This window comes from Bos mutus, chromosome 22, assembly GCF_027580195.1.
Source record: "Bos mutus isolate GX-2022 chromosome 22, NWIPB_WYAK_1.1, whole genome shotgun sequence".
Taxonomy (NCBI): domain Eukaryota; kingdom Metazoa; phylum Chordata; class Mammalia; order Artiodactyla; family Bovidae; genus Bos; species Bos mutus.
In genome coordinates, this window is record NC_091638.1 from 16,904,146 (window position 1) to 16,914,583 (window position 10,438).

General features: G+C 41.8%; 1 protein-coding gene across 1 annotated transcript; it reads right to left on the minus strand.

The window, feature by feature from the left end:
* Window positions 1-205: 205 nt before the first annotated feature.
* On the minus strand, window positions 206-6,823 carry VHL (von Hippel-Lindau tumor suppressor). The gene is made up of 3 exons (XM_070360410.1): window positions 6,463-6,823; window positions 4,064-4,186; window positions 206-2,309 (listed from the first exon to the last, which is right to left on the minus strand). Exons 1-3 carry the CDS (start codon window positions 6,725-6,727, stop codon window positions 2,116-2,118), a joined length of 582 nt encoding a protein of 193 aa, XP_070216511.1. The 5' UTR covers window positions 6,728-6,823; the 3' UTR covers window positions 206-2,115.
* Window positions 6,824-10,438: the final 3,615 nt, after the last annotated feature.

Genomic DNA, 10,438 nt, shown 5'->3' on the forward strand with positions numbered 1-10,438 from the left:
AAATCCAGGGTTGCGAAGAAAAGCGACAGAGAACCAGGTTCCTTGTGTTTCGTCTCCCCAAGGCCATTAAACAGTCTTCACACCTCTCCAAGACAGAAGAACCTGGCAAATGACATCCTACCCATTTCCTTTACTCAGCACCATTTACTGTATCCAAAGGAAGCTTTAAAAAAAAAAAACTGAAAACAGGTAAGATCACAGTCTCTCAAGAGCAATACATTTAATACATTCATAAGATTTCAAATGAGCCCATACATGCTACAGGTTTTCGATTTTCTTTGGACAACACAAAAACAGTACTCAAATTGCAAGTTTCAGGAACATTCTGACACAACGGCAGGTTAAAAAAACAATAAAACCAACATTGAACTAATCCAGCACCGAGAGACTTCCTTAAATCTCTCATACTATCCTACTTTTTTAATCGTATGGCTGCCTTCTATACCAGCATATTTTCTTCTCTACCCAACAATTCAACAACAAAAATTAGAAAAAAAATTAGAGGTGTGTCACTGAATGAATAACACAACAGATTAAAAAACAAAAGCCCCTTATTTGTTGAATGTTGAAAGAGGAGAATATGATTAGGTGGAAAAACTGTAAGGCATTTGATTCATTCACTCCACTCTGATATCAGAGCACAGGAAATGCACTCAAAAGTTAGCAGAAGGATTTAATAAGGATGGCAAGAAATAGTCCCACATTATTTATAAAAGGAAGGCTGCACTCATGAGTATGAAGAGCTTATAATACCATGGAAAAATATTTTAAGTTATAAAGTTAAATGAGAAAGTAGAATATAAAACTGTATATTCAGTATGATCTCAACTATGTAAAACCAAGCCAAAAAAAGGCTGTTCAAAATGTTAAGTTAGTGGTTGTATTTAAGCAATGTATCTACCTGGATCTTTTCTTCCTTTTATTTTTCTGTTTCTTCCAAAATTTTCTCTACTGGGGAGGATCCTTTTTTTTTTTTTTAACGATTAGCTACCAAAAAAGGATGCCTGATAGAAGTACTGAATTCAAATTAATGAATTTAAGTCCAGCCTATAGGAAAGGATCTGGGCATGTACAAAACTATAAAAGATTCCAGGCTACTCTCTAAATCCACAGTGTGCTAGCTGTAACATTCCAGAGTTTAGAGGGCTTCTTCGTCTTCTCCTCTAGCCAGGTGCAAAGTGTCACCAGATCCTGCCTGGTGAAAAACTGCTGAATTAAACAGAAAAGTCATGGAGTTACAAAAAGGAACAGAAATACGCACACTTGGCAAAAACCTATTTATAGTACAGGAGTAGCTCTTTAACACTATGATTAAACAAGGTAATGGCCATTTTCTCCTCTCTCCTGTGCGGATAGCAAGTTTCAAAAAGCCATCACCACAAGAACTGTAGAAAGCTAGTCCTGGCTTAGAAACAGAAGTGACACAGCCCTGTGACAACAATGGACTAAGAAAAGTCAAAATTTAGAAAATTATTAAAAGATTACTTTCTATAAAAATGATTCCCTTTTAAACATCTGTTTACTGTATATACTTTAAGGTCCCCACTGTCACTCCCCCTCAAAAAAAAAGGGTCAAAACCTCTAAACACTTTCTACCAAAGGACCCACTGGTTTGTTCATTCAACTAACACCAGATGGAAGGCTCATAATGTGCGAGGCACTAGGGTCTCAAAGAGCAGACAGATTTTCCCCTGCCCCAAGGACATTTCTGTCTCCCAGAGCGGGAGGCGGGCACATCACAGACCACAACACAACAATGAAAAGCAGGCACCACTGCTTCCTTACAACTCAACAAGAAGCTACTATTCTCGCTGTAATTACTTCCACAAAGTCCTTACACAGAAACTTTTCTGACTCACTAGGAAGCAAAGATGCAACTACTTTTCCTTGATAAATATTTCTACAAGAGGCAGGCATAATTATTACATTTTGTGATATTTGCCCTTAAACATCACAATGCCTTGTAGTGAGGTCAGTTAACTTTGTTTTAAGCAATGGAGCATTTTCACTCCAAGAATGAGACACCTTGAAGCTGAGAAAAGGTGACCAGTCCTAGCTCTAGATCAAGACTTGTCAGGACCATCAAAAGCTGAAACCCAGGAGTGTGACTCTGAACTAAACATCTTCAATCTCCCCTGCCATCCGCTGGCTTTCAATATGCTCCTGCGTCAGCCGCACCAGGTCCTTCTGCACATTGGGATGGTCTTCCAGATCTTCGTAGAGGGATCGCACAATGTCCAGTCTCCTGTAATCCTCAGGCTTGACCAGGCTTCGCACAACCTGGAGGCACCGCTCTTTCAGGGTGTACACTGTAAGGGCAGAAAAGCGACTCTCAGCAGCAAACTCAGGCCTGGGGATTAAGCGCTCACGAGGCTTGGCCAACCGAGGCCGTTACATTTTCGACAGCTGGACCTCACATTGGACAAAAAAAGTGAGTACGCGGGTTGTGGCGGAGTGTAACGTGATGGCTCCAACAGACATCTCATAGCATTCATGGCCATGTGGAGGACTTCCCTTGAGGCTGGGCTGAGCCTATCATGTGCTTTAATTAAGTGAATGTGGGCAAAGTGACGCTGTGCTGATTCTGGGCTTCAGCCTTAAGAAGCTCTGGCAACAATCGCTTTTACGCCCTCAGGAGCCCTGAGTTATACAGCAAGAGAGACCACACAAAGAGGGCCAGGCCCTGAGACGACATGGGAGAGAGGCCCAGCCCTCAGCCAACCTGCCGGCAGAAAGCAGCCACACCAGTGACCACCAGAGAGTAGAATAACCCCTGAGTTGAACTCAGCCCTGCCTGCAGAATTATGAACAAATAAAATGTTGTTGAGTTACAGGTAGCTGTCACACAGCAAAAGATAACTAAAACAGCATATAACTGGATTCTGGGGGGAACTCAAATTCTATGTTTTTGCTTTTCTTTGTCGCACCTCACAGCTTGTGGGATCTTAAGTTTCCCTGATCAGGGATCGAACCCGTGCTCTCTGCAGTGGAAGCCAGAATCCTAACCACTGGACCTCCAAGGAAGTCCTTCAAATCCTATTTTTTTAAGTAATTAAAAAACTTTAACTTTTACTAAAATAGCATTAAGTAGCAAACAGAAAAGACACCGTAACAAGTTGTGACAGAGACACAGAAGAAAGGGAAAATATTTTAGTATTTTAAATGGTAGTTTTCCTGATTTTTGGACAAAATGTCCCACATCTTAATTTTGCACTGGGTCCCACATATTAGGAAGTCAGCCCAGCTGCTGACTACTCTGTTCATCCTGAGGCAGGTCTCAACCTTTCCTTATTGAAACCTCCTTCTGTCAATAGCCTTTTGGGGATTCCAGCTGACTGTCACCAATTTCCTCAAATCCTATTTTTAACTCACTGGGGAACTTACTCTTTAAAGGTCTCCTACAAGGCAAAATTTCCAACATTTTAACTTACCAGTGTTCACTTCTGTATATCCACTGCCTTAAAACAAAATCTATATACACATACTAGTGTGAACCTTATGAAGCCACAGATATTTAGGTTTTTTTTCTTAACCCAAAAGATCAGTTTCTTGGGGTTCAATCTAATAAAATCACTTGAGTTTTAAACAAGTGGTAAGCTATGAAGCTAATGTTCAATTTGGTGGTTTTTTTTAAAAAAAAAACTGACTGGCACAGTAAGCTTGATTGCATTAAATTACATTAAAAGATACAACACCAGAAGTCATAAATAAGCCATGATATCTCACTCTCTACATGTTTTTTCTTCTGAGATTCCAGGGCATAACTCTACTCCAAGGCCACGGAAACAGAACGCACTCATAATTCTACAATCAGTTATTTTAATTTAGCCCACTCCTGACAAGCCCAAAGAGCTTCTGAGACACCATAACATCTTTGTTCAACATAGAGAATACCAGTACATTTCTTACATTTTATTTATGGTGGAGAATAAGACACAGAAAAGCTGGATACCTTGCCCAGCATCAGGCAAAAGTCACTAAGGACTGAGCTCTTTCAAGGGCCTATCCTCTACTTAGCACAACAGCCTATCTTTTTAAAAAGTAAGATGAAACATCGGTATACCTGGCAGTGTGATGTTGGCAAAAATAGGCTGCCCATCAACATTGAGAGATGGCACAAATAGCTCAGTTTGGTTAACTAGAAGCCCATCAGATGTCCCAGCATCTCGGAAGAGCCAAAGGTGACCTGTTAAGACAAGCAGAGGTTAAGTAGTCACATATCTATTGCCTTCATCTCCCCAGACTGAAATACTTGCCTCTCGTTATGCTCGAATACCATACAAAGCCCTCCCAATAATGTTATTCTATTGAATCCTCACAAAAGGCAATGGAGACAGTAGACAGAAGAGCAACTATACCAGGTTCCAAAATGAAGGCCCTTTCTGCTACCTTGGTGCAAAAGCAAAGTATTTGAACTGCAAATCACATCCAGTGGTGCAAACTAAAAGGAGAGAGGTCACCAACTCCTCAGATCTGTGCTTTTCAAAAACAACAAGGTACAAAAACATCACACTGAGAGAAAAAAGCCAGATAGAGAAGAGTACATTCTGTATGAAGAGATGAAACTAAACAAGGATGTGAAAAATCCAAAGAGTAGAAAGGGGCAAGACAGAACTTTCTGGGATAATGGAAATATTCTAATCTATAACTTGATCTAGGTATTGTCAAAACCTATTAAATGCTAGGATCTGTGTATTTTACTGCATGCAAATTAAAAAATGGATTTAAGAAATAAATATATCTTATGCAAAAAAAAAAGAGAGGGGGACAGTTGGAAGGAGACAAAAAATCCCAGGCCTAAGATTCTGTTCAAGGAAGGAAGGAGGCTCTTTCAGAACAAAAACAGCATGAGATCCTGGGCATATGTTTACTTGACGATTTGGAGGCAAAATTTAAGAAATGTCAAGTGAGAAGTAATGTTTTTTATTGTGGCGAAATATACATAACATAAAATTGGTTATTTTAATCATTTTTAAGTGTATAATTTAGGAACATTAAGTACATTCAGGAAGTAATTTTTTTAACGTTTGTATTAAATCAGGCACAGATAAATTTTAGAGAATACAAAAGTCACACAATTTCCCAGATATAAGACTGCAGAAATGTGGATGTCTGGAAGAATTGAATTCTTCCTCATTAAAAAAAAAAAAAAAATTTTTTTTCCTAGGATACTATGTGGCCTGCAAGGATCTTAGTTCCCCCACCAGGAATCCAACCAGGGCCAGCAGAGAAACCACTGAGTCCTAAAACACTGGTGAATGCTTAGTCGCTCAGTCATGTCTGACTCTGTCACCCCATGGACTGCACCCCGCCAGGCTCCTCTGTTCATGGGGATTCTCCAGGTAAGAATACTGGAGTGGGTTGCCCTACCCTCCTCCAGGGGATCTCCCCAAGCCAGGGACTGAACCCAGGTCACCCTCATTGCAGGCTGATTCTTTACCTTCTGAGCCACAGGGAAGCCCAAAGAATTCCCGTTCCTCATTTAGTATTAGGAGAAATTTGGTGTAAAAGTTTGAAGAGCATCACTGACTATGCTACCCTCAAAGAAAAAAGATTCATCAAGATCCTCTGAGAAAGATAGTGAATTTTTAGTAAGCGTTAACTTCATTTGGCCTGGACATCTCCAGCCTGGGTTATTACAACAGTTTTCTAACTCTTACCAGTAGTCTTCCCCTTCCAAATGACCTTGCATCCTGGGGAAGCTTTTTAGTATTAAATCAGGCAATACCATTTCTCTGTTTAATAATTTCCAATGGCCCCCATTTTCCTAGGGGTAAAATCATTTTTCAGACTTCCTCTCCCATTGCATACCCTCTCCCCTCTCCCAGGTTCCAGGTGTCAGGCCACGCGGTTCTGTCTGTCTACAGCTCTCAACTCCTGTCTTGGGTTGGTCAGATTCCATGCATCTTCCAGAATTCTCCTTTTCTGGGAAGCTTCCCTAACTGAAAGCACACCCCCTTCTCTTTCACTGAGCAGGTGCAATGCTGTGCTCCGTTCCTACTGCAGCAATTATGACACTGGCTTGTTCTTATCTATTTATGCATTTGTCTCTTCTAATGGGCAGAAGAGACACTTCATCAAGACAGGGACCCGACGCGGACCGGCTCACTGGACACACCGGAGAATGTGGGATTCTCCTAATCACAAACTGAACAAATGGGCGTGAGGGATGGAATACACGTGGGGTTGATATTCAAATGCAAATTACTCAGTCTTAGAAAGATACTGTCACTTACTAGTTGCGTCAACGTGAATCTGTCACAACCTCTCTTGGGGCCTCAGTTCCTCGAGTGTAAAATGGGAATAAAAATGACAACAGCAGCTGCCTCCCCCGAATGGGGCGGGGATTCGGTGAGACCGAGCCACGGTCACCGTGATTCTCAGGCCTACAGCGCGGCTCGCTGCGCTCAGCTCAAGGGGGCGGCGCGGCCGGGCGCGACAGGGCGACCCCGGACCGCCTACCTCGGTAGCTGTGGATGCGGCGGCCCGTGCCGGGGGGCAGCGTCGGGTAAGGCTGGGGCTCGCCATCGAAGTTGAGCCACACGGGCAGCACCACGCGCGGGCTGCGGTTGCAGAAGATGACCTGGGACGGCTCGCGCGTGTTCACGGAGCGCAGCACCGGCCGCAGCCGCCCGGCCTCCATCTCCCGCTCGGCGCCGGGGTCCTCTGCACTCGCCTCCTCAGCGCCGGCCTCGGCCTCTTCCGCGTCCCCCGCCTTCCGGGGCATTACCTCCGAGAGCCTAGACTACCCGGGCCTCGCGGGATTCGCCGGCCGCGCGGGGCGGGGCGGGGGGTGCGTGCGCGTCCCCGGGCAGGCGTACGTGCGGCTTTCGCGTGCTCTCGGTGGAGGATGGATTACACCCTGAAGATGGCAGGCTAGAGGCGGTGCGCATGCGCAGATGTATCACCTAACTTGAGGGGACTAGCCTTCTGTGAGGCGGAGGGTGGCGCTAGGCCATTTTGCCCCAGGGTTTCCTCTGAACGTTAGATTCTTGTGCCTCCCATAGGTTTTTCACACAGCATTTCTTTAGCTTCATTCATTGCCTTAAGACTGTCATGGTTTTTGCCGTATTTTCCCTACCATCTGCGCTATTTACTAATTTTATTAATCAAGTTGTTTTGTTTCCATTTTGGATCACAAGATTTGAGTTTTGTACAGAAAAGTAGGATAAAGTGAAAATTTCCCTTTCATCCTAGTTCCCCCAACCACCTCAAAAGAATCCCTAGAGGCAATAAATATCATCAGTTTTTTGTATTTCCTTTCAAAGTTTTTCTAGGCATACCCAATTGAACACATCTGAGAGGAAATTTTATATCACCACCATCAATGGAAATTCTTTTATCATTTACCAAAAAAGAATACAGAGGAAATAAAACAAGTTATTAAACACAGACCTTAACACTAACATTGTATCATTGCAAACGTTTACATATTTAAGAGAAAGGAAAATGTATTTTGGGTATTCTAAGTCCAAGCTACAGGCTATGTTGTTCTTAGAGTACATTTTACACTACGCCAAACAAGTAGAGAGAAAATGTACCCGTTTTTCAAAACAACTAGTGATTTTTTCTTCTTCTACTTATCAGCCTTTTCAAAATTTTCTTTTAATATGTATTTTGCCTTGTTTATGCTTCCCTGGTGGCAGAGTGATAAAGAATCCACCTGCCAAGCAGAAGATACAGGTTTGACCCCTGGGTTGGGAAGATCTCCTGGAGATGGAAATGGCAACCCATTCCAGTATTTTTGCCTGGGAAATTCCATGGACAGAGGAGCCTGTTGGGCTATATAGTCCATGGGGTCCCAAAAAAGTTGGATACAACTTAGCAACTAAACAATATTTTGACCAATTAAAAAGTATAGAGTAATAAACCAAACACTGATAATCTCACCATATAAAATTAACAGTACATTGTCATACTTACTTTTTAGTTATGACAGCATAAATGATGAGGCCAAAATTCCTTTAACTTCCACCCTGTTTCCCTTCCTTCTTCAGAGGCAGTAACTACCATGAGTTTGATGTGTCTAACCAGGCTACTTTTTTTCCCCCTAAATTTATTTTAAATTTCCATATGGTAGAGTTCACTCTTTTTGGTGTATAGGGGTGTGTTTTGATAAAATGGATAGTCATGTAACCATCAGGACAATCAAAGTACAGAACAATCCACCCTCTCCCACCCCCCAAAAATGAGTGTAATCAAACCTTACTCCCAGGCTTAAGTCTTGGCAACTATTGATACATCTTTTTTCCATCTCTATAATTTTCCAGATGGTCATATAATAGGACCACACAGCAGGTAGAATTCTGAGTCTGGCTTTTCACTTAGTGTGCTTGAGATTCATCAATATTGTAGAACATATCAAGTTTATTCCTTTCCATTGCCAAGTGGTACTCCACAATACACTCACCAGCTAAGGGACACTGAGCAATCATGAATAAAGCTATAAGCATTTGCATACAGGTTTTATGTGTGTGTCCGTTAAGTTTTCACTTCTCTTAGGTGAGAATCATCTACAGATAAGACTGCTGAGACACAGTCAGTGCATGCTTAACTTCGTGAGAAATTGCTCAACTGTTTTCCCAAGTGGGTTATATCATTTTGCATTCCTGCCAGCAATGTATGAGTGTTCCAGTCGCTCCACATCCTTGCCTGCACTTAGTATTATCAGGATTTTGTGCATTTTGAAAAATTTTAGCCATTCTGATTGAGTGCATATGGTGGAATCTGGCTGAGGCTTCAATTTATATTTTCCCAATGACTAACAATGTTGAAGATCTTTCATGACCTTGTCATCCTTTTGTCTTTGAAGTATCAGTTCAAATCTTTTGTCCATTTCTTTATTAGCTTTTCTTAGCTGTTGAGTTTTGATAGTTCTTTTATCTAGAACAACTTTGTTAATGATGATGAGATGACTGAGAACAATCTTGATTCAGCAAAGCTGGGTACAATATTAACATTTAACCTCTCTGAACTCCTAGTCTCCATATGGGTGAAATCAAAGCAGCTATCCTATCAACATCTTAATTTTGTTATAAATGGATAAAACATTTTATGTTTAAATTTAAAAACCTGAGTGACTTAGTATGGATTAAAATGCAAACCATAACTTTATCATCATCAGTGAGAGTAAAATATATCAGAACTCTACGTTAAGTTGAAGGAACACATTGGGGACAAAATGAATGGTGGTTTAGCATAACACTATTTGTGGGCTCAAATGACCTATGTGCAAAGATGTGTATCAGTTCAGTTCAGTTCAGTCGCTCAGTTGTGTCCGACTCTTCACGACCCCATGAATCACAGCACGCCAGGCCTCCCTGTCCATCACCAACTCCCAGAGTTCACCCAGACTCATATCCATCGAGTCAGTGATGCCATCCAGCCATCTCATCCTCTGTCGTCCCCTTCTCCTCCTGCCCCCAATCCCTCCCAGCATCAGAGTCTTTTCCAATGAGTCAACTCTTCGCATCAGGTAGCCAAAGTACTGGAGTTTCAGCTTTAGCATCATTCCTTCCAAAGAAATCCCAGGGCTGATCTCCTTCAGAATGGACTGGTTGGATCTCCTTGTAGTCCAAGGGACTCTCAAGAGTCTTCTCCAAATGGTGGTTTAGCATAACACTATTTATGGGCTGAAATGACCTATGTGCAAAGATGTGTATAACCTGAGAATAAAATCCCAATTTCTGGAGCCTGACCAAATATGGTCTTTAAGAAGGAAACCCACAGATAGCCAGGGAAAGTGCCAGAGTTGATAAAATTCCTTAGGCAAGACTTCCAGAAAAGACATGACACAAGCCTTCAGAGAAAGGAAGCTGGAAGAAGCAAAACAACACAGACATCAATGTGAACAGCATTTGATAGACAGAGCCAGGAAAACCCATGAAGCCTTCTTTACCAAAGGACAGTGAAAGGCAGGTAAAACTAACATGGGTGTGTAGCAGCTTAAAAATTATTTAATAGCATTGAACTAGGAACGAGAAAGTTTTAGATCTGGTTTTAGATCTACCACATTCAGAAGTAGAATCTGAGTCAGATAAGTCTAGGTCCATATTCTAGCACCTTTACTTACTCTGTATGACTTGGCACAAGTTTTAGCCTCTCTAAAGAAGTGCATGGGGGAACTTCCCTGGTGGTCCAGGGGTTAAGACTTTGCCTTCTAGTACAGGGGTTGCAGGTTCGATCCCTGGTAGGGAAGCTTAGATCCCACAAGCCTTACAGCCAAAAAACCAAAACATAAAATAGAAGCAGTATTTTAACATATTCAATAGAGACTTAAAAAATGGTCCACATCAAAAGAAATTAAAAAAAGAAAAATTTCATGAAGAAAGCCTACTTGTTAGGGCTTGAGGATTAAAGACATAAAGTACACATAGCACTTAGCACATCTAACATATGGTAGCACTCAATAAATTATAGATAATGCTAGTTATATATC

Coding starts and splice junctions, on each gene's coding strand:
- VHL (XM_070360410.1), bottom strand. CDS start 6,727: ATGCCCCGGAAGGCGGGGGACGCGGAAGAGGCCGAGGCCGGCGCTGAG. Junction 4,187..6,462: donor CCGCATCCACAGCTACCGAG/GTAGGCGGTCCG, acceptor TTGTCTTAACAG/GTCACCTTTGGCTCTTCCGA. Junction 2,310..4,063: donor TGCCAACATCACACTGCCAG/GTATACCGATGT, acceptor CTGCCCTTACAG/TGTACACCCTGAAAGAGCGG.